Source organism: Scyliorhinus torazame, chromosome 7 (assembly GCF_047496885.1).
Source record: "Scyliorhinus torazame isolate Kashiwa2021f chromosome 7, sScyTor2.1, whole genome shotgun sequence".
NCBI lineage: Eukaryota > Metazoa > Chordata > Chondrichthyes > Carcharhiniformes > Scyliorhinidae > Scyliorhinus > Scyliorhinus torazame.
In genome coordinates, this window is record NC_092713.1 from 29,945,217 (window position 1) to 29,972,617 (window position 27,401).

General features: G+C 44.8%; 1 protein-coding gene and 1 long non-coding RNA gene across 3 annotated transcripts in view; both read right to left on the minus strand.

Annotated features, from left to right (window-relative positions):
- Nucleotides 1-3,717, minus strand: part of LOC140426108 (uncharacterized) — a 31,721-nt gene extending 28,004 nt beyond the window's left edge. The window contains exon 1 of the long non-coding RNA XR_011948128.1: nt 3,673-3,717. This is a non-coding gene — a long non-coding RNA (uncharacterized lncRNA). The remainder of the gene's footprint in view (nt 1-3,672) is intronic.
- The window catches only part of znf644b (zinc finger protein 644b), a 203,931-nt gene extending 177,320 nt beyond the window's left edge, over nt 1-26,611 (minus strand). Inside the window, exon 1 of one of the 2 annotated variants that reach the window (XM_072510473.1) lies at nt 26,462-26,611. In XM_072510473.1, coding sequence (XP_072366574.1) covers nt 26,462-26,541 — 80 coding nt within the window. In that variant the 5' untranslated portion in view covers nt 26,542-26,611. The remainder of the gene's footprint in view (nt 1-26,461) is intronic. The other variant, XM_072510472.1, reaches the window with a different exon arrangement.
- Between the last annotated feature and the right edge of the window lie 790 nt (nt 26,612-27,401).

Below are 27,401 nucleotides of genomic sequence, written 5' to 3' on the forward strand. Positions count from 1 at the left end.
ACTCTGGAGTTAGAAGTGATTTTTTTTCCTTCTAACTCTTTCAAAGTAACTATCAGGGTAAAACTGACAGAACAATACTCTTGGCATTAGTCACATCTGAACTTTCCTGCAGCTGGTTGCAGTCTGCAACTAAAGCTGTGGAAATTGAAACTCCCTTCATGTATTGCCCCTTTTCAGTTATTAGTGTCATCTTAGAGGGAAATGTTAAATTTGTTTGTGTGTGCAGGGGGCATCAAAAGCAAAATTAAATCCCATCTCTTTGCTGGTTTCAGTTTTTTTTTAATGGTTCCAACAGAGATTTATTACAACACACTGCAAGTCAGCCTCCCACATTCTACTCTCCGCAAACTTGACATCATCCAAATCTCTGCTGCCTGTGGCCTTATACATAGTAAGTCCTATTCACCCATCATCCGTGCTTGCTGACTTATTTCGGGCTAGCAGTTAAGCATCACCTCAAATTTAAAATTCTCATCCTTGTTTTCAAATTCCTCTACAGTCTCACCTCTCCCCATCTCTAATCTCCTGCAACACGACATACTCAGATATTTGTGCTCATCTATTTCTTGCCTCCAGTACATCTCTATTTTAATTGCTCCACCATTAATGGCTTCAGCTGCCTGGGCCCAAGCTCAGGAATTCTACCCCGCACCCCCCAAACAAATATTTCCACCTCACTATTCCCCCTTTAAGATGCTCTTCAAGACCCAGCACTTTTGGCCACCTCCCCCATTATCAACATAAAGCATTTGCTTTATAATCCTTCCACAAAGCGACTTGGAAATGTTTAATAATAACGGCATTACATATATACAAATTGCAGTTACTCATGGGATGTGGGCATCACTGGAGAAGATGATAGAGAGTTGATTTCTTGAACTGCTGCAGTCCACATGGTGAAGGTAATCCCAATGCGGTTATGCAAATAGTCCCAAGTTTTCCCCAGCAACAATGAAAGAACAACATTCAATTTTCAAGTCATCTTGGTGCATAACTTAGAAGGGGGGGGGGGGGGGGGGGAAACATGCAGGTGGTGGTGTTTTCATGCTCCTGATGCCCTTTTCCTGAAAGGTGTTAAAATGTGAAGGGTTTGGTTAATGCTGTTGAAACAGCCTTGGTGAATCATTAAAATGCAGCTTGCAAATGGTACAAACTGAAGTCACGGTGGGTTCCTGATGGAGTGTGTGGTTCCAATAAAGCAGGATGCTGCTAGTTTCTTGGGTGACTTTAGAGCTGCACCCACCTAGGTAAGTGAAGGGAGTCGCATCACATTCCTGCCTTGTACCTTGCAGATGTTCCAAAGATTTAGGGGTGTCAGGAATTAAGTCATTCACTGCAGTCTACCTACTTGCTGTAAGTGGGTACGGTCTACTTAATCACCTGAAGAATTGGAATAGAACCGAACACCAAACTTTTGATTTTATGATCAAGTGAAGGTCATTGATTAGACAGCTGAAGGTGGTTGGGCCTGACACTATCCTGAGGAATTCCCACAGCAATGTTTTGGGGATGAATATGATTAGTCTCCTATAATTTTCTTCCTTTGTGTGAGGGATGACTCCCAGCCAATGGATAGTTCTCCTCTGGTGCCCATTGATTTCAATTTTACAAGGGCTCTTTGATGCCTCACTCAGCTGCCTTGATATCAAGGGCATTCTCATCTCTGGAATTCAGCTGTTTTGGCCATTTTTGAACAGAGGCTGTAATGAGGTCTAGAGTTAGGCCCTGGTGAAACCCAAACTAAGTAAGCAGTTTATTGGCAAGTAACTGCTGCTCGTCACTCCTTTGTCACCTTGCTCATTGAGAGAAAACTGATGTGGTAGTAATTAAATTTGTCCTGCTTTTTGTGAACAGGGCATACCTAGGCAACAGTCAAATGAGGTCTAGATAGATGGATAGATGCCAGCATTGTAACTGTATTAAACAGCTGGTCCAGAGGCACAGCTAGTTCAGGAATACAGCACTATAACCGGACTGTTGTCAAGGTCCATAGCCTTTGCTGTAACTGTACAATGAACTTCTATCAAATCTGCTCAATCTTCTCTATGACTCCCAGCTTCTCCAATCTGTCCATGTAGCCAAGGTTCTTCATGCATGGAACTATTCTCGCGAATCTTTGCTGCATGCCTTCATATCCTTCTTGAAGTGTGGTGCCCAGACTTAGGCATAATACATAAGTTGAAGATGTGCATGAACATGTAAAAATCTCTGTTCTTGTAATGCCTTTGTACAAATTAGCATGTATTGTCACTCCTAACTCTTCCCACCATGCATGACCTCATAATTGAGCCTCAAAATTTAATTTGCCATGTGACCCATTCCACAACTTCATCTTGAAGTCTGTTACTGTCTTTCTCATTGCATACTACCACTTCCCAGTTTCACATCATCTGTAAATTTTAATACTGTATCCCATATTTGCAAGTCCAAGTCAACAATATGTAACAAAATCAGTGGTCGGAGTACTGGACTCAGGAAAATCATTGTGTACCTTCCTCCAATCTGAAAAACAGCCTTTCACCACAACACACTTTTCTATCCATTAAGTCAATTTTGCATCATTATCCCACGTACTTCAAATTTTGCAAACAAGCTTATTATGTCATACTTCACATCAAACATCTTTGTAAAGTCCACATACATATGAACTGCACTGTACTCATCCACTCCTTCAATAACTCAAAAAATTCAAGTCGTCAAACATGATTTTCCCCCAAAAATCCATTTTGACAAGTTGATATGCTGAAAGACATTTGAATTTCCCTTTTACATTAGCTGCTGATCTACTGCCTTTTTGTTCTTATTTCCTTTTTCACTTATCTGTACATTGCATTGTCTTTTTCCCATGCCAGATCCTTCTTCAGTTTTCTGAAAGTGCCCTCCTTCAATTAAGTTTTTTGAACCTCTGCATTGCTGATCTTTCTCCGTAATAAATATAAACTTTATGATACTATGATCACTATTCCCAAGCAGCTTGCCTGCTGAGGTGAGGTAAGAGCAATTGCATTTGAATACTGTAGGTACATAGAGGCAGGGTTGACTTGAGTGTGGCCTGCAACAGATGAACTGCAACAGTTCAAGGCATCTCACCGCCACCTTCTCAAGGGCAATCAGAGATGAGCAACAAATGCTGGTCTTGCCAGCAACTTCCACATAACATGCAAGAATGAAAAATATTCTCCACATTATCGCTTCATTCCCAAGGACTAGGTTCACCAATGCTTCAAAGAAAAAAGGAAATGGAATTATTGAAAATGGAACTCTATTTTATAGTCCAAAGGGCAGCACGGTGGTGCAGTGGTTAGCACTGTTGCCTCACTCCCCCGAGGTCCCAGGTTCGATCCCGGCTCTGGGTCACTGTCCGTGTGGAGTTCGCACATTCCCCCCACGTTTGGGTGGGTTTCACCCCCACAACCCAAAGATGTGCAGGGTAGGTGGATTGGCCACACTAAAATTGCCCCTTAATTGGAAAAAAATGAATTGGTACTCTAAATTTGTTTTTTGTTTTTAAATGTTTATAGTCCAAATAGGATAGAGGCACAAAGGAATCATGGGGACAGATACACATCATTAAAATAACATTGATTAACTAAAGCATAAAAAATGACTGCAAAAAGCACAGTTCAGTTTTTGAATTCTACTCTGCTACAAGAGAAATTATGTTAAACAAACCTTGGTTCAATTAGTTGTCTCCGTATTACGAAACAGATATAGAAGCCCTGGAGAAGCAGAAAATATATTTATTTACAAGGATGATGGTTGCAGTCTCCAAGTTCAGCTATCAGGGGGCTCTTTAGCTGGAATCCTCTCGAGGCTGAGAGATGAACTGATGTAGGTCTTTAAAATTACGAAAACGTTTGATCGGGTACATGTAGGGAAAGTATGCAGATGTTGGGTGGGGGGGGGGTGAAAGAGTTAGCAGCAATGAATATAAGCTAGTCACAAATAAATCCAATAAGGATTTGGGAAAATCTTCTTTATTCAAACTGGACAGAATGTAGAACTCACTATAGCATGTCTTGAGGTCAATACTGTAGGTCCATTTAAAGGAAAAGCTAGGTCTGCACAAGGGAGAAAGAACAAAATGAAGGTGTGAAAAGGTTCATAATGAGCATAGATCTGTTAAGATTTAGATTTGTCACGTGTACCAAGGTGCAGTGAAAAGTATTGTTCTGCATACAGTCCAGGCAGATTGTTCCATGCATGAAAAACATAGGACATACAATAAATACACAATGTAAATACATAGACATTGGGTGAAGCATACGGTGCTACACAGTAGAGAAGATGCATGCAGAGATCAGTTCAGTTCATAAGAGGGTCATTCAGGAATCTGGTAACAGCGGGGAAGAAGCGGTTTTTGAATCTGTTCGTGCGTGTTCTCATACTTTTGTATCTTCTGCCCGATGGAATAGGTTGGAAGAGAGAATAACCCGGTTGAAAGGGGTCTTTGATAACGCTTTCCCAAGGCAGCGGGAGGTGTAGACAGAGTCAATGGATGGGAGGTGCGTTCGCATGAGGAATTGAGCTGTGTTCACGACACTCTGTAGTTTCTTAAGGTCTTGGGCCGAGCAGTTGCCATACCAGGCTGTGGTGCAGCCAGATAGGATGCTTATGGTGCATCTGTAAAGATTGGTAAGAGTCAATGTGGACATGCCGAATTTCCTTAAGTTTCCTGAGGAAGTAAAGCCGCTATTGTGCTTTCTTGTTCGTAACGCCAACATGGGTGGACCAGGACAGATTGTTGGTGATGTGCACACATAAGAATTTGAAGTTGTCAACCATCTCCACCTCTGCACCATTGATGCACACGTGCAGACAACACTTTGCTTCCTGAAGTCAATGGCCAGCTCCTTGGTTTTGCTGACAAAGAACAAAGAAATGTACAGCACAGGAACAGGCCCTTCGGCCCTCCAAGCCCGTGCCGACCATGCTGCCCGACTAAACTACAATCTTCTACACTTCCTGGGTCCGTATCCCTCTATTCCCATCCTATTCATGTATTTGTCAAGATGCCCCTTAAATGTCACTATCGTCCCTGCTTCCACCACCTCCTCCGGTAGCGAGTTCCAGGCACCCACTGCCCTCTGCGTAAAAAACTTGCCTCGTACATCTATTCTAAACCTTGCCCCTCTCACCTTAAACCTATGCCCCTAGTAATTGACCCCTCTACCCTGGGGAAAAGCCTCTGACTATCCACTCTGTCTATGCCCCTCATAATTTTGTAGACCTCTATCAGGTCTCCCCTCAACCTCCTTCGTTCCAGTGAGAACAAACCGAGTTTATTCAACCGCTCCTCATAGCTAATGCTATGCCATACCAGGCAACATTCTGGTAAATCTCTTCTGCACCCTCTCTAAAGCCTCCACATCCTTCTGGTAGTGTGGCGACCAGAATTGAACACTATACTCCAAGGGTGGCCTAACTAAGGTTCTATACAGCTGCAACATGACTTGCCAATTCTTATACTCAATGCCCCGGCCAATGAAGGCAAGCATGTCGTACGCCTTCTTGACTACCTTCTTGACCTGTGTTGCCCCTTTCAATGACCTGTGGACCTGTACTCCTAGATCTCTTTGACTTTCAATACTCGAGGGTTCTACCATTCACTGTATATTCCCTACCTGCATTAGACCTTCCAAAATGCATTACCTCACATTTGTCCGGATTAAACTCCATCTGCCATCTCTCCGCCCAAGTCTCCAAACAATCTAAATCCTACTGTACCCTCATCGCTATCCGCAATTCCACCAACCTTTGTGTCGTCTGCAAACTTACTAATCAGACCAGTTACATTTTCCTCCAAATCATTTATATATACTACAAAGAGCAAAGGTCCCAGCACTGATCCCTGTGGAACACCACTGGTCACAGCCCTCCAATTAGAAAAGCATCCTTCCATTGCTACTCTCTGCCTTCTATGACCTAGCCAGTTCTGTATCCACCTTGCCAGCTCACCCCTGATCCCGTGTGACTTCACCTTTTGTACTAGTCTACCATGAGGGACCTTGTCAAAGGCCTTACTGAAGTCCATATAGACAACATCCACTGCCCTACCTGCATCAATCATCTTAGTGACCTCCTCGAAAAACTCTATCAAGTTAGTGAGACAAGACCTCCCCTTCACAAAACCATGCTGCCTCTCACTAATACGTCCATTTGCTTCCAAATGGGAGTAGATCCTGTCTCGAAGAATTCTCTCCAGTAATTTCCCTACCACTGAAGTAAGGCTCACCGGCCTGTAGTTCCCTGGATTATCCTTGCTACCCTTCTTAAACAGAGGAACAACATTGGCTGTTCTCCAGTCCTCCGGGACATCCCCTGAAGACAGTGAGGATCCAAAGATTTCTGTCAAGGCCTCAGCAATTTCCTCTCCAGCCTCCTTCAGTATTCTGGGGTAGATCCCATCAGGCCCTGGGGACTTATCTACCTTAATATTTTTTAAGACACCCAACACCTCGTCTTTTTGGATCTCAATGTGACCCAGGCTATCTCCACACCCTTCTCCAGACTCAACATCGACCAATTTCTTCTCTTTGGTGAATACTGATGCAAAGTATTAATTTAGTACCTCGTCCATTTCCTCTGGCTCCACACATAGATTCCCTTGCCTATCCTTCAGTGGGCCAACCCTTTCCCTGGCTACCCTCTTGCTTTTTATGTACGTGTAAAAAGCCTTGGGATTTTCCTTAACCCTATTTGCCAATTACGTTTCGTGACCACTTCTAGCCCTCCTGACTCCTTGCTTAAGTTCCTTCCTACTTTCCTTATATTGCACGCAGGCTTCGTCTGTTCCCAGCCTTTTAGCCCTGACAAATGCCTCCTTTTTCTTTTTGACGAGGCCTACAATATCTCTCGTTATCCAAGGTTCCCGAAAATTGCCGTATTTATCCTTCTTCCTCACAGGAACATGCCGGTCCTGAATTCCTTTCAACTGACACTTGAAAGCCTCCCACATGTGAGATGTTGATTTGCCCTCAAACATCCGCCCCCAATCTATGTTCTTCAGTTCCCGCCTAATATTGTTATAATTAGCCTTCCCCCAATTTAGCACATTCATCCTAGGACCACTCTTATCCTTGTCCACCAGTACTTTAAAACTTACGGAATTGTGGTCACTGTTACCGAAATGCTCCCCCTACTGAAACATCTACCATCTGGCCGGGCTCATTCCCCAATACCAGGTCCAGTACCGCCCCTTCCCTAGTTGGACTGTCTACATATTGTTTTAAGAAGCCCTCCTGGATGCTCCTTACAAACTCCGCCTCGTGTAAGCCCCTGGCACTAAGTGAGTCCCAGTCAATATTGGGGAAGTTGAAGTCTCCCATCACCACAACCCTGTTGTTTTTACTCTTTTCCAAAATCTGTCTACCTATCTGCTCCTCTATCTCCCGCCGGCTGTTGGGAGGCCTGTAGTAAACCCCCAACATTGTGACTGCACCCTTCTTATTCCTGATCTCTACCCATATAGCCTCACTGCCCTCGGAGGTGTCCTCCCGCAGTACAGCTGTGATATTCTCCCGAACCAGTAGCGCAACTCCGCCACCCCTTTTACATCCCCCTCTATCCCGCCTGAAACATCTAAATCCTGGAACGTTTAGCTGCCAATCCTGCCCTTCCCTCAACCAGGTCTCTGTAATGGCAACAACATCATAGTTCCAAGTACTAATCCAAGCTCTAAGTTCATCTGCCTTACCCGTAATACTTCTTGCATTAAAACATATGCACTTCAGGCCACCAGACCCGCTGTGTTCAGCAACTTCTCCCCGTCTGCTCTGCCTCAGAGCCCCACTGTCCCTATTCCCTCGTTCTCCCTCAATGCTCTCACCTTCTGACCTATTGCTCCTGTGCCCACCCCCCTGCCATACTAGTTTAAACCCTCCCGTGTGACACTAGCAAACCTCGCGGCCAGGATATTTATGCCTCTCCGGTTTAGATGCAACCCGTCCTTCTTATATAGGTCACACCTGCCCCGGAGGAGCTCCCAGTGGTCCAGATAACGGAAACCCTCCCGCCTACACCAGCTGTTTAGCCACATGTTTAGCTGCTCTATCTTCCTATTTCTAGCCTCACTGGCACGTGGCACAGGGAGTAATCCCGAGATTACAACCCTCGAGGTCCTGTCTTTTAACTTTCTGCCTAGCTCCCTGAACTCCTGCTGCAGGACCTCATGTCCCTTCCTGCCTATGTCGTTAGTACCAATATGTACAACGACCTCTGCCTGTTTGCCCTCCCCCTTCAGGATGCCCTCTACCCGTTCGGAGACATCCTGGACCCTGGCACCAGGGAGGCAACATACCATCCTGGAGTCTCTTTCACGTCCACAGAAGCGCCTATCTGTGCCCCTGGCTATAGAGTCCCCTATTACTATTGCCCTTCCGCGCTTTGACCCTCCCTTCTGAACATCAGAGCCAGCCGTGGTGCCACTGCTCTGGCTGCTGCTGTTTTCCCGATAGGCTATCCCCCCCGACAGTATCCAAAGGGGTATACCTGTTCGAGAGGGGGACAACCACAGGGGATTCCTGCACTGACTGCCTGCCCTTTCTGGTGGTCACCCATTTCTCTGCCTGCACCTTGGGTGTGACCACATTTACATAACTGCAATCTATGACGCTTTCCGCCACCTGCATGCTCCTAAGTGCATCCAATTGCTGCTCCAACCGAACCATGCAGTCTGACATTGAGGGAGAAATTATTACACCACGCCACTTGGTTCTCTATCTCCCTCCTGTATTCCGACTCGTCATTGTTCGAGATCCAACCCACTATGGCCGTGTATCAGCAAACCTGCAGGTGAAGTTGGAGCCAACTTTTGCCACACAGTCGTGTGTGTACAGGGAGTATAGTAGGGGACTAAGTACGCAGCCTTGCGGGACCCCGGTGTTGAGGGCTATCATCGGAGGTGGTGTTGTTGTTTATCCTTACTGATTGAGGTCAATGCGTCAAGAAGTCGAAGATCCAGTTGCAGAGGGAGGAGCCAAGTTTTAGGTTTAAGAATTTTGATATGAGCTTGGCTGTGATTATGGTGCTGTAGGCAGAGCTGTAGTCAATGAATAGGAAGAAGTGTGACGTAGGAGACCTTGTTGTCAAGATGCTCCAGGGATGAGTATAGGACCAGGGAGATAGTGTCTGCTGTGGACTGGTTTTGGTGGTATGCAAATTGCAGTGGATCAATGCAATCTGGAAGTATGCAGTTCATGGGTGTCATGACGAACAGCTTGAAGCACTTCATAATGATAGATGTCAAGGCCGCCGGATGGGAGCCATTGAGTCACGTTGCCTCGTTCATCTTTGGCAGCACTATGATGGTGGTCTTCCTAGAGCAGGTGGGAACCTCGGAAAGGAGTAAGGAGAGGTTGAAGATGTCACCGAACAAACCCGCCAGTCGGTCCGCACAGGATTCTAGTGCACGACCAGGGACTCCGTCAGGACCCGTTGCTTTTCAAGGGTTCCACTTTCAAGAAGGCCGAACTGACTTTGGAGGCTGTGACGGTAGGTATGGGTGTGCCCGAGGCTGTTGGGGTAGTTGACAATTGTTTGTTGGTTTCCTGCTCGAAACGAACATAGAATGCAATGAGTTCATCGGGGAGGGGTGCACTGTTGCCAGAGATTCTTCTGGTCTCCGCATAGTAGCCAGTTATATTGTTTAAGCCTTGCCACAACTGACAAGTGTCTGTGCTGTTAGTCTGTGACAATGGTCTCTTGGTGTTCCTAATGGCTTTGTGGAGGTCGTACCTAGATTTCTTGTATAGGTCAGGGTCGCCTGTTGAACGCCTCAGACCTTGCCTTCAGTAGGGAGTGAATCTCCCGGTTAAACCATGGTTTCCGCTTGGGGAATATACATACTACCTTCTTTTGCACACAATCTTCTACACACTTACTGATGAAGTACCCATTTAGATTGGCCGCTGAGTTCTTGAATATGTATCAGTCCACTGACTCCCAGCAGTCGCAGAGGAGCTCTTCCATTGCCTCGGACCAGTATTGCACAACATTCTCTTTCGAAAAAAATTTGAAGTACACAATTCATTTTTTCCAATTAAGGGGCAATTTAGCATGACCAATCCATCTACCATGCACATCTTTGGGTTGTGGGGCGAAACCCACGCAAACACAGGGAGAATGGACAAATTCCACACGGGCAATGACCCAGAGCTGGGATCGAACTTGGGACCTCGGCGCCTTAAGGCAGCAATGCTAACCACTGTGCCATCATGTTGCCCTGCACAACCTTCTTAACCGGAATCTTCTACTTAAGTTTCTGCTTACATTCCGGGAGAAGGAGCATCATCTTGCAGTCCAATTTTCCAAAGTGCAGTCAGGGGATGAATCGGTAGGCACCCTTGATGTTTTTGTAGGAGTGGACAAGAATGTTGGGGTCCCTGGTGGGACAGATGTGTTGGTGGAATTTTGGCAATACATTCTTGAGGTTTGTTATGGGCAAGGGCTTAGAAACCCATTATGAAGTTCACTTGACCTTTAACTTTTATGTTGAATCTGGCTAGGATGAGCACAAGAGCCTTCACTTCAGGTGTGATTCATCAGACTTCCTAGGCACTTTTATCAAAACAAAGTTTACTACAAGAATGTAGTTAACATGTATAAAACACAGCATGAATTTATCAATTACAAACATAAAGAAAACACAACAGCTACAGTAATCTACGTACATAACTCTTAATGAATCCCCATTAGTAGCTGTACCAATTCAATATAAAATCGAATAAACCAAAACCCCTTTCAAGGGCATGGCCTAGCACACTGTAATCTCACTTGAATGGGACTGGTCATTTCCCCGAGATCCAGTCTCCAACCAGCAGATTCAAAACTCCTTCCGGAAAGCAACTCCATCTTTAAAGTTATCACGGCAGTTTACCACAACCAATGTGCTTTCAGCTCACTGGAACAGCTTTAAAATGAAAAAAAGGAAACACTGCTTTTTTCTTCCACAGTCCAAAGCAACAAACTGAAACAGAAACCCAAAAGCCTAAACCCCCTCTCACCTGACAGCCACAGCCCAGCTCCACCCACAAATGACATCACTGAAGCCATGCCACAAGTCATGTAGTAAGACCAGGTTGGTCTGGTTGAAGTCCCCGGCCACTATGAACAAGGCCTCCGGGTTTTCTGTTTTACTGTTATTTATAGCGGTGTACAATTCATCAAGTGCCTCCTTCACTCCCTCCTGGGGTGGGATGTAGACTGCCGTGATGATGGCAGAATTGAATTCCCCTGGAAGGTAGTATGTGCTGCAACTTCACAGTTCCAGATCCAGGGAGCAGTAGTTCGCCAGGGTCACCACGTCTGAGCACCGGATAGGAGTGGAATACAAGGCAAACCCCTCCACCCTTTGCTTTGCCTGATGAGACTGTGCGATCCATCCAGTGTATTGAGAAGCCGTCAGGTTGTATGGCACAGTCCAGTGAGACAGGAGTGTGCCATTCCTCTGTGAAACAAAGCACACAGCAGTCTCTTACTTCCTTCTGAGAGGCAAGTCTAGCAATTAAGTTCGTCCAGCCGAGGTGGGCCAGCCTTCCGTGGTCATTGGCGGGCCGTGATCAATCCATTAAGATGAACGTCATGCCGCGATTCTGGTTTTTATTTCAATGCCTCCCAGCCTTCCTGCTGATGTTTTTTTTGGGTGTTGGAGCAGCACATAGCAGGATATATATGGACGTGGAGAACTCCTTGACTCGGAGGGTTTCTTACAGAGGGAAAGGTGGCGAGGGGGGGGGGGTTGCTGCCGGATTGTTGTTTTATTATTAGGCGGACAATTCGGAGATGTTGGGATGGTGAGGTAGGCAGGAGGCTACCTGGGTGAGGATGGAGTCGGGTCGTTCGGTCCCCGGTGGTTGTCTCCACTTGGAATATATGGTGGCAATTCTGTCAGCATTTAAAGCTGAGGGCAGTGTCAAGATTATTCTGCAGGAATCATTTATTTCAGCCGGCAAGATTCGATGCACATTTGAGGGGTAGAAAGGGAAGGGGTTGGAAAGGGTAAGGGATTTGTTTCTGGAGGAGCGATATGCCACCTTGGAAGAGCTGAAGGAGAAAGCAGGACTGGTGGTGACAGATACATTTAGGTACTTCCAGGTGCGGGATTTTGTTCATCGGACATTCCCAGTGGCGCCATCATCTACTTCACTGGAGAGGATTCTTTCCTGCACAGGGTCGGAGGAGGACAGCACATCCGGGATATATGGACAAACCTTGGGGAGGAGCAGGCGCCGACTGAAGAGGTGGGAGGAGCTGGGACACATATTGGAGGAAGAGATGAGGAGTGAGTCCCTCCGAAGGGTGAATGCTACGTCATCCTATATGAGGTTGAGTTTGATTCAGCTCAAGGTGGTGTTCAGGACACATCTCACCAAGGCCAGAATTAGATGGTTTTTTTTTAAGTGGTTGAGGATAGATGTTTGAGGACACCCGTGAACCACACGCACATGTTCTGGTCCTGTCCCGAATTGGCAGGATTTTGAGTGTCTTTCTTAGCACATTGGCAATCTTAAATATTGATTTAGGATCCTGTCCACAGTGGCTACATCATAGAATTGCCCTACAGTGCAAAAGGAGGCCATTCAACCCATCGGTCTGCACTGACCACCAAAAGAGCACCCTACCTCAGCCAATCCCCCACCCTATCCCATAACCCCACCTAGGGGCAATTTTGCATAGCCAGTCAACCTAACCTGCACATCTTTAGACTGTGGGAGGAAACCGGAGCACCTGGAGAAAAACCACACAGACACGGGAAGAGTGTGCAAACTCCACACAGTCACCCAAGGTCGGAATCGAGCCCGGGTCTCTGGCGCTGTGAGGCAGCAGTGCTAACCACTGCGCCACGAAGCCACCCCATATTTGGGGGTCTCAGAACGGCCGGAGGGCAGACGGGTGGTCTAAGAATTATGCCAACAACCAATTCACGATTGTCAGGTGTGCAGCGTGGCACATTTATACGTGCTAGAAGCGACATTAATTAATAAAGAAAGCCCTGTATTTTGCAGATAGAAAGAACATGTACACACATTGCACCTGCTTCAACTGAACAAAATAGGTGACAGCCATACTCTGCTTCATTTCCCAGGGACATGCCTTGAACAATTAGAGTCAATCTGACTGCTTTGAATTTAAACAAAGGTTGGTAATTAAACTACCAGTCATCAGTTAACAAATGCATTCTCCATGGCAACACCTCTACCAATCAGTGCTCTCTTCTTATATACAGTATAAATTGTTGTTCCTTTTACATTTGACATTCTTTTTCTTTTAAATTTAGAGTACCCAATTAATTTTTTTCAATTAAGGGACAATTTAGTGTGGCCTACCCTGCACATCTTTGGGTTGTGGGGGTGAAATCCATGCAAACACAGGGAGAATGTGCAAACTCCACACGGACAGTGACCCAGAGCCAGGATTGAACCTGGGACCTCGGCGCCGTAAGGCAGCAGTGCCACCGTGCTGCCCGATATTTGACATTCTTGCGATGTCCTCATTAGTGCACAACAAAAAGATTCAACGTCTCTTTTTTTTCAGCGATACTTAATAATACAGTAAACTCCCGCCATTCACAGGAGTTCTGTTCCTGCGAAATCTCGCAATGCACAAAATCACAAATGGCGAATTTGTGTACGCTTCCTCTGTGAGAACAGTGTGGGGATGGTATTCTAAACTGCGGAGTGGGTTCTAGGGCCGCAAACTAAATACATGTGTGCAAGTAAACAAATTCACGATAGAGGGGGTTGCGAATGACAGGAATTTACTGTATAGTATTTATAGCACAATGTAAAATTAATTTTAGCAGCTATTTCATATGCCATGGTTATAAAAATACTTGTGATTCACAACACTCCAGTGATGTGCAATTTTAAACATGCATTTTAACAGTAACATTGTACAGTGCTCAGTCCATTCACCAAAAAGCTTGACAGTAATGTGAACCTGAAAACTTTAAATTACATTTTTCTAAAACCACCAGTGAAGCCCATAAAAAGAAGTGCTGCCTGTAAATTGTCTGAATAGTTGTCAATTGTTTTAACTATGCGCGACTGAGGGTGGCACGTGGCACCGTGGTTAGCACTGGGACTACGGCACTGACAATCCGGGCCTTGGGTCACTGCCCGTGTGGAGTTTGCACATTCTCCCCATGTCTGCGTGGGTTTCACCCCCACAACACAAAGATGTGCAGGTTAGGTGGATTGGCCACGCTAAATTGCCCCTTAATTGGAAAAAAAAATAATTTTGAGTACTCTAAATTTATTTTAAAAACTGTGCCCGACTAGACGCTTTCTTGTGTGCTCTAGATTTGGCGATTACCCTCCAAATTTAACCTGGAGCGTTTCGGCTTTTAGCCCCCCTCTCTCGATTTTCTCCCTTTTTATGCTAAAAATAGATCTGCTAAAGAAAAAAAAACCTTTTAAAAAAGGTCCTTACATCTATTTCTAGCAGATTGCTGTGCAGTGCACAATTGTGTTTGCCTATTCACCAATGGTGAACTCCTTGACTCGGAGGGTTTCTTACAGAGGCGGCGGCGGCGGGGGGGGGGGGGGTCTGCAATAATAATAATCTTTATTGTCACAAGTAGGCTTACATTACCACTGCAATGAAGTTCCTGTGAAAAGCCCCTAGTCGCCACATTCGGGTACACAGAGAGAGAATTCAGAATGTCCAAATTACCCAACAGCACATCTTTCAGGACTTGTGGGAGGAAACCGGAGCACCCTCCGGGTGACAATAACCGCCGCCTCTGTAAGAAACCCTCCGAGTCAAGGAGTTCACCATTGGTGAATAGGCAAACACAATTGTGCACTGCACAGCAATCTGCTAGGAATAGATGTAAGAACCTTTTTTTTTTAATAAAAGGTTTTTTTTTTCTCCACACAGACACGGGGAGAACGTGCTGACTCCGCACAGACAGTGACCCAAGCCGGGAATCGAACCTTGGACCCTGGCGCTGTGAAGCAACAGTGCTAACCACTATGCTACCGTGCCGCCCATCCGAGCAAATAGATTTAGCCAATCCTGTCAATTCAGGGGGATAACAGGCTTCTAAAAGTATAAAAGCAATCTGAAATAAAAAGTGCTGGCAATATTCAGCAGGTCTGACATCACCTGTAGAGATAAACAGAATTAATGGCCTGAGCAGAGTGCTTGCCATCCTGAGAGTTGGTGGGGAACGCATCCCTGCATACTCAGACAGGTCCACTACCATTTTACACTCAATTGAACATTAATTAACAGGTCAGGATTGTTAACTTTTTCTCTTCGGTATCCTGATCCAACCGGCGTCCACCAGCCTAAAAGTACTGGCATGGGTGGGCTTGCTATCCAAGGCCATGTCCACCTTTGGGGACCGGTTTAACTCAGTTGGATGGACAGCTAGTTTGTGATGCAGAGCGAGGCCAAGAGCACGGGTTCAATTCTTGTACCGACTGAGGTCTTTCATGAAGGCTCCATCTTCTCAACCTTGTCCCACGTTGGGAGGTCTGGTGATCCTCAGGTTAAAACATCACCAGGCAACTCTCCCCTCAAAGGGGAATGCAGCCAATGGTCATCTGGGACTATGGCGACTTTACTGACACTATTTGGCCCATTGTGGCTGTACCAGCTCTCTAAAAGACCAACCCCGCTTCCTGTTGCCCTTGCCCTAAAATTTGGTTTCTCTTCAGATAATTATCCAACAGCCTTTTGAGAGCCACAACCGAATCTGCCACCACCTTCTCAGGCATTTGGTGGAGTTACTTCCGTTGGGTACATGGATGGCTGTTAAGGCCAACCTGCCCCCGGACGTTTCTGTAAACTCAATAGGATGCTGCACACAGGTGGTGGTGTGGTAGCACAGTGGTTAGCACTGTTGCTTCACAGCACCAGTGTCCCGGGTTCAATTCCCGGCTTGGATCACTGTCTGTGCGGAGTCTGCACGTTCTCCGTGTGTCTGCATGGGCTTCGTCCCACCAGTCCCGAAAGATGTGCTGTTAGGTGAATTGGACATTCTGAATTCTCAGTGTACCCGTGCAGACGCTGGGGTGTGGCGACTAGGGGATTTTCACAGTAACTTCATTGCAGTGTTAATGTAAGCCTACTTGTGACAATAATACAGATTATTACACAATTAAAGTTTGGATGAGCTGCTGACTTGAGATTTCCTTTCCTTGCATGTTCTCTGCCTCTAACTCACTTAAATTGGTGTAGTACTGTGGAGAAGGCTACTTTTTCAATGCCCATCCGCTGGGTCGCTGCATTCTTTGAAATGGTGCTGCCCACTGACAGTTTAACATCTAAAAGAATCAGTACTGTGGGACTGAACTATTGAAGGTCATTGATTTGATGCTGCTCAGTGTTGTTAGCTGATTTCAGTTCCTCGGCAAAGCACAAATTTTGGCACCAAAACTGGAACAGGTTCGGTAGAAACAGAAATCAGCCAAAGTTCCCACTCCAGAAAACTGTCCCAGAGGTTCAGCTGGAAAACACATGCAAAGTGGATTGAACTTGATCAACTTTAGGAGAACAGAAAATAAAAGGCAGCTTAGACAATAGGTAGGGAAGAAATTGAACTTCAATTAATACAGTGACTTGCATATTCATATTAATATAAGAAATAGGAGCGAGGGCTGCACGGTGGCACAGTGGGTTAGCCCTGCTGCCTCACGGCGCCGAGGTCCCAGGTTCGATCCCAGCTCTATGTCACGGTTCATGTGGAGTTTGCACATTCTCCCAGTGTTTGAGTGGGTTTCACCCCCACAACCCAAAGATGTGCAGGGTAGGTGAATTGACCACGCTAAATTGCCCCATAATTGGAAAAAATGAATTGGGTATTCTAATTTTTTTTTTTTTTAAATAGGAGCGAGAGTTGGTCATACAGCCCTTTGAACCTGCTCCGTCATTCAATAAGATCAGAGGTGATCTGATTTTTACACTTAGCTTCACTTTCCAACCTCGACAATTCATCATGAAAAAACACCCTTAAAACACAGTTGACTTCCCAGTCGGGACTGAATGCCGTCTGCCTGCCAAGGTTAATTTATTTTTCTGTGCTAGGCAAACACCTTTCAGCAGGCAAGTACAGTATCCATTTCAGAGAAGTGTGGGATATTGCAGAAATTGCATTTCACCGAACTCCTCTATGCTGCTCATGACATTGCGACATGCACACACAAATTCACCTACAAAGACTAATGGTCCAAAGATGTCCAAGTTAGGTGGATTGGCCATGCTAAATTACCCTTTTGTGTCCAAACGGTTAGGTGGGCTTATGAGGATAGGGTAGGGACATGGGCCTACGTAGAGGGCTCTTTCAGAGAATTGGTGCTGACACAATGGGCTTAATGGCCTCCTTCTGCACCGTAAGGGTTCTATGGACTATGGATTCTTTCCCATGCTGCTAACTAGTTCATCCTTAAACTATAAATGTCAAGAAACCTGTGGTTATAGGACAGGGTGTCATATCCCCACCCCAATCACACAACATAACACCCCGTTAAAAGAGGTTAGAAAATTCTGCTACCTTCAGTCCACGATGGCAGACAACCTAACTCGAGGCAGATCTCAATACACACCTAAGGGAAAGCAGCCACCTTCGGCCAACTCAAAGTGTGCATGGAATAATATCAAGCTAACTCTTCGAATCAAGATGCTGGTGTATGAAGCCTGTGTTCTCAGCACTTCATTTTATGGCTGTGAAACATGGACGATGTACAGCTATCAAGAAAGAAGCTCAACAGGGCAGCAAGGTGGCACAGTGGCTAGCACTGCTGCCTGACGGCGCTGAGGACCCGGGTTCGATCCTGGCCCCGGGTCACTGTTCATGTGCAGTTTGCACATTCTCCCTGTGTTTGCGTGGGTCTCACCCCCACAACCCAAAGGTGTGTAGGGTAGGTGGATTGGCCACGCTAAATTGCCCCTTAATTGGGAAGAGAATTGGGTATTCAAAATTTATAAAAAAAGAAGCTCAACAACATTCAACTTTGCTTTTGCTGAGTATTTCATGAAAGGTCAAAGTCACAAATATGGTCGTCCTCTCAAACGCTAATCTCCAAATATGTTGACACTCATCAAGCAGAGGCAACTTCATGAGCTCAGGCACATTCACAGATATGCAACCATCTTCCACCAAAAAGATTTTCTGTATGGCAAGGTAGCCAGAACCAAATGACCAGTTGGATGCCCAAAGCTCTGCTTCAAGGACACTTGCATGCCTGGCATGAAGGCCCTAAAAATGCAGGTGCAGCAGGTGATAAAGAAGGCAAATGGTATGTTCATAGAATCATAGAATCTACAGTGCAGAAGGAGGCCATTCGGCCCATCGAGTCTGCACCGGTTCTTGGAGAAGAGCACCCTACCCAAGGTCAACAGCTCCACCCTATCCCCATAACCCAGTAACCCTACCCAACACCAAGGGCAATTTTGGATATTAAGGGCAATTTATCATGGCCAATCCACCTAACCTGCACATCTTTGGACTGTGGGAGGAAACCGGAGCACCCGGAGGAAACCCACGCACACACGGGGAGGACGTGCAGACTCCGCACAGACAGTGACCCAAGCCGGAATCGAACCTGGGATCCTGGAGCTGTGAAGCAATTGTGCTATCCACTATGCTACCGTGTTGCCCTGCATAGCGCAAGGGTTCAAGAACAGGAGCAGGGATGTTTTGCTGCAATTATACAGGGTCTTGGTGAGACTACACCTGGAATATTGTGTACTGTTTTGATCTCCTTATCTGAGGAAGGAAGTTCTTGCTAAAGAGGGAATTATACCAGATTGGTTTCTGGGATGGCAGGATCTACGTACGAGGCTAGGATTATATTCGCTGGAGTTTAGAAGAATGAGGTGATGGGGGATTTCATGGAAACCTATAAAATTCTAACAGGACTAGACTAGGCAGGAAGGATGTTCCCAATGGTGGGAGAGCCCAGAACCAGGGGTCACAAACTAAGGATATGAAGTAGACCATCTTGGACTGAAATGAGAAATTTCTTCACCCAGATAGTGACGAGTCTGTGAAATTCTTTACCACAGAAAGAAGTTGAGGCCAAAACATTGCAATGTTTTCAAGTAGGAGTTAGATATAGCTCTTGTAGGTGGGCAGGGTGGTGCAGTGGTTAGCACTGCTGCCTCACGGCGCCAAGGACCCGGGTTCGATCCCGGCCCCGAGTCACTGTCCACGTGGAGTTTGCACATTCTCCCCCATGACTACATAGGTCTCACCCCCACAACCAAAAATGTGCAGGGTAGGTGAATTGGCCACGCTAAATTGCCCCTTAATTGGATAAAAATAATTGGGTAGTCTAAATTTGCAAGAAAAAAGATATAGCTCTTGGAGCTAAAGGGATCAAAGGATATTGGCGGGGGGGGGGGGGGGGGAAGAGCGGGAACAGGTTACTGAGTTGGACAATCAGTCATGATCATAATGAAAGGCGGAGCAGACTCAAAGGGCCGAATGGCCTACTCCAGCTCTCAAATTTCATTTAATTTCATGTTTCTATCTATTCTCACGCTTGGGAAACGCTAACTGAGGACATCAGCTGTGGACCACCATGTGCCACCACGATGATCAGTGGTTATCGCAGTTTGGAAATAGGTAACACCAAAAACAAGCCACAATGACACCCGATAGCCATTTTGCATGCCAGACTTGTGGCAGAACCTGTTTCACACATTGGTCTCTACAGTCATCAGCAAAGATGCATTATATGAAGTTATCCTATCCCCAGTGGATTTGATTTACTACATGTCCATCATCTTATGCAGATTGAAGGATGTCGACAGGTTTAGAATAACGGTGTCCAAATTGGAGGGCAAATGACCACATTAAGCTATTTAAAACATAAGCCAATTTCCCATGGTATCATTTAATTAAGCTTCATAATGATGTAAAAATCTGCTGTTGAGGTGGACTCTTGCTCAAGTAGGTTTACCCCTTTAAGATCACAAAGTTTAATAATTGTAAGAGCACATACAAATTGTTCGATAAGGACATTCTGATAAGGTAAAGAAACAATTTTTTTTCCTTTAAAAAGGCTTTTGACATTCCCAAAATGTAACATGTACAATATTTTCCTCATACATTAAAGGAGAGTGCTGCCATTGGTCTCGGTAAAAAAAAAAATTCACTCAAGCCAAGAGACAATATTTTAAAAAGTGAGCAACTCCCTTTATGTTCTACAGTTCCAAAAGGTTGTTTAAAATTTAAAATTCTATTAATGAACAGCATGCAAATCAGCAAGTATAATCTCTTTGAAACAACACTCGCATATTTCCATTATGTTCAGCACAAGCCCCCTAACCCACTTATCCATGTGGCTGGAAACAGACTACAATTTACACAGAGAGAAGGTAGAATCAGATGCTAATAAAGCATATAGTTCATAACATCTTCTCCTCACCCCAGTCCTAAATTATCCTGACAGTATGCCCCCAAGTTCTAGTGTCCCCACCCAGGGAAAACAACCATGTATCTATGCTGTCAAACCCTTTCTTGTATGTTTTAATGAGATCACCTCTCATTCTTCTAAAATCCGGAAAGTATAGGCCTAATTTATTCAAGCATTCATCATAGGACAACCCTCATACCCCAGGAACCAATATGGTAAACCTTGCTGGACCAGAATGCAAATAAAGTCTTCCTTAAATACAAAGACCGTAGTAGACACACTGTACTCCAGATCTGTCCCAGCAAAGCTCTGTAATGGTAAAAAGACTTTTCTTATATTCTAGTACTCTTGCAATAATACTCTTTGAAGAAAGTTACCCACAATCATATAGTGATCACTGTGGCATGGATTTTCCTTCTCAACATTAGTTGGAATCTGGGACAAGTCAAGGGGATCCCACACATCCAGCAACAGTGATGCTATTAAGCAGGGTAAAGAGTCAATTCTCAAAGTGAGCAAATCAGAAGTACAATGCACCAATTACTATAGAATCATATGGCACAGACACAATAGGCTATGCTATCTCTCTGCTCGAGCAATTCTGCCAGTCCCACTCCCCTGTCCTTCCCTTGTAGCACAAAAGATTTTTTTCCCCCTTCAGGTGCTTACCCAATTCCCTTTTGAAAGCTATGATTCAATCTACCTTCACGACACACTCTGGTAGTGCATTCCAGACACTTACTACTCACTGTATAAAAGGGAATTTCCCTCATGTCTCCATTGGCTCTTTTGCCATTCACTGTTTATTGGTGCCCACAAATTGGAACAGTTTCTCTCTATCTACTCTATCTAGACCCCTAGTGATTTGAGCATAGCTATCAAATCTCCTCAACCACTCTCCTCGAAGGAGAACACCTCAACTTCTCTAATTTATGTAACTGAACACCCTTTTCCTTGGGATCATTCCCATAAGAATTTTCTGCACCATATCTAAAGCTTTCATATCCTTCCTAAAGTAAGGTGGCCAGATGGGACACAATACTCCAGTTGAGGCTGAACCAGTGTTTCATAAAGGTTCAGTGCAGTTTCCTTGTTTTTGACTCGGCCTCTATTTATAAAATCTGCCTTTTGAACCACTTTCTCAACCTGCCCTGTCACACTTCAATTATTTTTGCACATAAATCCCCGGTACTCTGTTTCATCAGCTCCGTCAGAATTCTTTCCCGTTATGAAAACTATATTTACCTCAGAATTGAGAACAAGAGGATGAAAATGTCAACTCCTAATGTACTTGGGAGCTTTTGCACATGCAGACAAGGAGTGGGCTACACATGCGCCGTTCTGCACACCTGCACATAAAGAGAACAAAGAAAGGTGGAAAACCCAGGTCAGATGACCAGGCGCAGAGCATCATGGAAGTCCCAGGAAGGAGATAGGGAAAGGTCTCAAATGAAGAGTCTCAGAGAGGAGACACGGAAGGAACAAGACCCAGTTAATTTAAAAAGAGAGGAGAGATAAGGCTGCATACAGTAAAAGGGTTGTGGGAAGCAGACTTTAAATGTATACGACAGCCAAAGGTTACCCAACGCTATGCTGCAGACCATTGCAGCCGTGTCCTGCTCAATGCAACCAAAGTTGTGTTTGTTAGTTGGTGTTCAAGTGCATACTCACAAATTCAGTGGAGGAGAATCTCAGGAGACAAGATTGAAACACTGCAGGTGGGCCATTGTTGATGGTGTCCGAGTCGGGTACATGAAGAGGGCTCAAGAGAAGCCCTGAAGATACAAGGAAGGAGTCAAAGGTGATCTTGTGTTGTGGGTCATTGGGGTAACTGTACCCCTTTTGAGCAGAAGTGTTCTACTTACTACAGCCAAAAAGTTGAACTTGTGCTAGTGGGTTGGTGCTCAAGAGCAGACTCAGGAATCTAAGGAACAAGACTGAAACCCTGTGAGGTGGGCATTGTTGATGCTGTCCAAGTTGGAGGAACGGAGAGAAATCCAGGGTTAGATCTTGAAAGACTGGAATCCATCATAATGGAAACAGTTTCAGTGCTATCGGTTTACTCAAGTGTTAGTGATGTCTGGGCGGGTTTAGAAATTAGTGGACTCGGTCTTGATAGCACCCGTCATTTACAGTTCAACCACAGTTTTCCTGGTAATTCACATACACCTAATGTTAACCCTGCATGTTCAAGATATTGTTGTGAATTGCTTTACCTTTTTAAACTTGTATATTGTTCGTTCAAAACCCGTGGAATTTTGTGGCTTTATTCTATTAGAAAGTGTCATGTATCTCAAGATTTTACGACTTTAAACAAAATATTATTGTCCTTTAGCAGATCTTAGCAACAACTTGGGGTTTGACCAAGGATCATAACAACCCTGTATTACATATTGCCTCTCCTCATTCTTCCTACCAAAATCCACAACTTCACACTTCGTAGCATTACATTTTATCCAGCATTAAATTTTACCAAGCTTGTGATTTCCATTCCATCAGCTTGTCTATGTTCTCTTGAAGTCTATCATTCGCCTCCTCAAAGTTCATACCGCCAAGTGTTGTATCATTTGCAAATTTTGAAATTGTGCCCCCAAATCCATGACATTAATATAAATCAATAAAAGAAATGGGCCTAGTAATAATCCCTTGGGAACTCTACTATCTACCTTCCTCCAGGCCACAAGAAAAATGCTCACCACTGTTTCCTGTCACTGCCAATTCCATATACCCCATGCTGCCACCATCCCTGTTAGTCTATGAACTTCAATTCTGTTGGCAGGCCAATGTGACACTTCATCAAACGTCATTTGGAAGTCCATATACATCACATCAACCACATTACCCTCATCAACACTCTTTGCTACCTCTCATCAAAAAGCTCAAATAGAGTTAAACATAATGTGCCCTGAACAAATCTATGCCGGGATTTCCTTAACTAATGCATTATCCATTTTCTTTTACAGTTTAATATAATTTTACAGGGAGCAAAATAAATGGTTGGGACATGCACACAAGATAGAAGTTGAAATAACAAACTTTCACAAAATTATCTTCAAACTATGGAATTATAATGAAAACGTTTGAGCAACTAAATAAAGTTACGTGTCAGAGAAATTAACTACAGAATTACAACATCATTAAAAATCCAGTTACAACCGCACAGTGGCAGTGGCTAGCTTCACACCAGGGACCCAGGTTCAATTCCGACCTTGGGTGACCGTGTGGAGTTTGCACGTTCTCCCCGTGTCTGCATGGGTTTCTTCCGGTTTCCTCCGACAGTCCAAAAGATGTGCAGGTTAGGTGGATTGGCTATGCTAAATTGCGCCTAAAAATCCACTTACACCTCATTCACTGTTTAACTTTATCAAAGGTTTTTACAACCAGACTAACACTGTAAAAAGGATAAGTTCTCATCATTGCAACTTCTGGCTGGATTTTTGCCTTTAGCTATGCATATGTAGACTCCAAGGATTGCTGTCCAGGACAGCAAACACCAATGGCAAAATTCAAGCCATTAAAGAAAAATCTACCCCGTGGGCACAATAACACGTTCCCGCACAAGACACCACCATGCAAATATGGGCCAAATAGCTTGTTTCTGTGCTACAATACTTTGACATACATATAAGTGAGAATTCAGTGTTTATGAAGCACTTGTGCATGCCTCTTCCAACATTACTTTCAAGTAAATCAAATCCAAAAGCCAATGAAGTTTAATTATCCTAAATTATGCAAAAAGGTTTTGTATCATACATTCAGCTTCACAAGACTCTTCCCAACTTCTGATTATAAAGAACGAGAAAGAATGGTCCTATATATCGCAGAATACCTTTCCATCACAGTATAATGTGTGAATGTTTATGTGAATCTTTACAGGTTGTTGCATTAGGCCTAAACCAATACAACTTTGACAGATTATGTACAACTTCAAGTCCTTGTATCATTTTTAGTTGAGTAATTTGGGCATTCCTTATTTCTGCAACTTTGCTCATTACCAAAGTGAATATTTATGGATAGCTTGAGTCTGGGTGCATTCTCATAGCAGTCAAGGGAGTTCTCCAAGGATACTCTAAAGGCCTCACTTAGAGGAATTCTGATATCAATTTGAGTCCTGGGAGAAGCTAACGCAGGATCATTACACCCAGCACAATCAAATTAAAAATAAAAGTGTGGCCTCCTTAAAAAGCATGTGCATTTCAGAGGCAGAGAGAAAACTCAAGGAGAGGAAATCCCAAATCAGTAACTCATCCAAAACCCAATTGTCTGTGATATCTTATTTGCAGCAGAAACTTCCATGTGCAGACCAGCATTGCATTGGCTGTCACCTATGGACCCATCAGAGCCCGACCAAACAGCCCACATGGTCATCTTCACCTCAAAGGATGAACAAGAACTTTGCTATCTATATTCATTAAGCAAATCAGTAAAGTTTAATTAGATGTTGACAACTGTGCAATATTCATGAAAATAATCCCGCTCTCATTTAATGACAAGATTAGAATTTAAACTAAATATTAACTGAAACAGCTACAAAATTGCATGCTAAGAAAGCATGCAAGACTTACACTGGAAACCAATTAAATTTGGGGCTTTGAAATTAGAATTTGCCCAACTCCCGTGCCAAACGTTGCTTGCAAATATTTGAAGTCCTGTATGGCTAATTTAACTGTGATGACTTCAAGCAAGTGCAGTATTCCTAGTTGGCTCCACCCACAAGAAGAATCTTGCTCTATTAAGTGAAATTCAAGTAGATCAGACCAGACAAAGCACATAAAATGAAACATTGAAAACCAAGCCATGTACCCTTTGCTGATCCAAGACAGGTTAAACTTGTTCCACAATACAATGCAAAATGGCCAAGAATTCTCCCTCAACCATCATCAGACAGATTAAACAGTCATTCATTCATTTTGTGGGACCTGGTTCTGTACAACTGGAGACTGCATTTGCCAACACAAGTTACTGTACTTCAAAGGCAGTTCAATGGGTGGGTGTAAACAGACGTTATGCAAGCTTGCTCTAAAAACTGTTGAGATCATTTTGAAACATTAACATGGATGCATTCTGGACCAAACAAGTTAAAAAAAACAGCATGCATTATCCATTTTCACCAACCAAGACAAAAGCATCACACCTTTGTATTTCTGATTCAATGCACTATAATCACAAATAAAACTTGAAAACTACATCATTCTGCAGCCAGCCATGCAACCAGTTAGCACAAGTTGTGAACTTTTTAACACTCTGCATTTCAAGGGCTGAATTATAAATTACAGCTCATTCAGCACACCCAAAAGAAAATGGCTTGATCACAAAATTTACAGCTGTTTAGCAATTGTAAGGACTTAAAAACATATGACACTCCATATCCTCTAGCCAAACCCATTGAACAGCCATTAACCTACAATGGGATGTTTTAAAAACTTCAATTGTCTTACTTACAAGAATCCGAAGGTTAATGGTATTGTATATCATTGGGCTTGGATCTATTCTTTGGTGACAAAAGCCACCAAACACCATGCAGGTTAAATATTAGGGTAAATTTCAACACTAGCTAATCCATGTTGGGGGCAGCAGCAGTTTTGAATTGCATTGCAGTTCCTCTCAATTCCTACAACACTGCTGGCATGCTTTCCCCCATTTTGCCTCGAATCAATGCCAGTGTTCACTTTTAAGTGTGTGTGTAAGTGCAGAGTTGCAGTGCAGAACCAAATAAAAATAAAGAACTGCACAAAGCTCAAAAAAAATTACATTGGGGTGGGGGATAAAAGGTCTAACCCAACTTTTTTGTTGATGGCGTTGGGGGTGGTGGTAAATAGAATAACACCCAAGGTTGGGGGGGGCAAGAATTGATCGGAGATGTCATGTTGCGTGGCAGAGCAAGACATGGAAGCAGAGACATGCCGTCCCGCCTGAATTGCCTGTCACGCTGTGGAGCTGGCTGGATCCAAACCACAACTCAACAGCCAAGGAGCTTGGGGGGGGGGGGGGGGGGGGAGGAATGGATGGCATACAAAATAGAAGACTAAACTAAACTCCAACCGAACACCACCACCCCCATCACTCTCGGTGACCTTACTGCGACACGCGACGTACCTTTTTTTTTGGCACAAGAGAGTGCGCGGAGGAGCGGCGGGCCGGGTTTTATTGTCAGCGCTCGTCCTCCATCCATCCAGGCACCGCCGCCATTTTGCTCGCTATTGTGCCCGGAGATGGTTGAAGGCGGGAGGGAGGGAGAGAGAGGGGAGGGGGGGGGCGGGGAGGAGGGTGGTTATGGTGGTGTGGAAAGAATGGGCGTCGGGACGCCGGGGGCCGGCCGTCGGGGAGCCCTCCTCTCCGAGCACCGGGACGGGGGTTGGGTAGTTTGTTGTTCTTTTGCGGGGGGGGGGGGGGCGGTATGGGTTTCCTGTCAGGAGTGCGGGAAGCGGAATCCTTTCTGCTTCCCCCCCCCCTTCCCGCCGCCAAGTGAGCTCTTTCCAACCCCCCCCTCCCTCCAGTCGCCAATGGAAGCGTCCTTCCCCCCCGCGCGCCCGCGGACGCCGACTCTCGGCAGTTTTTTTTTAAAGCGGCAGCTGGGGCTTCAGGAAGCATGGAAATGGTGGCGGCTTCCTGACCAGGTGAGAGAGAGAGAGAGAGAGAAAGCAGGATCTGGCTTTTCACTCACACACGTATCAGAGAGAGGAAAAAAACACCCCCCCACTTCTTCTTCGCAAACACTTGGGCTTCTGCCCAGAGGAAGAATGGGAATAAACTTCACCCAAATCAGCACGACAGGTGTCAAATGGAAGGAAACTCGACGCTGCAAGAAAAATAATAACTGGTGGCCAATTTTGGGCCAGCTCCCCATGTGGACGTTGGGGGAGCAGGCCTTCAAGAAAGGAGGCCAAATCAAATTTTAGTTAATATGCATTGAGGGACAAATGAACAGCCAGATCAGACATGCCCCCTTCCTACCCCTTCACACTATTTTAAACACATCAATCCTACATCGTCATGTATGGGAAAGTCATTGCAAGATGCTGGCATTTCTGT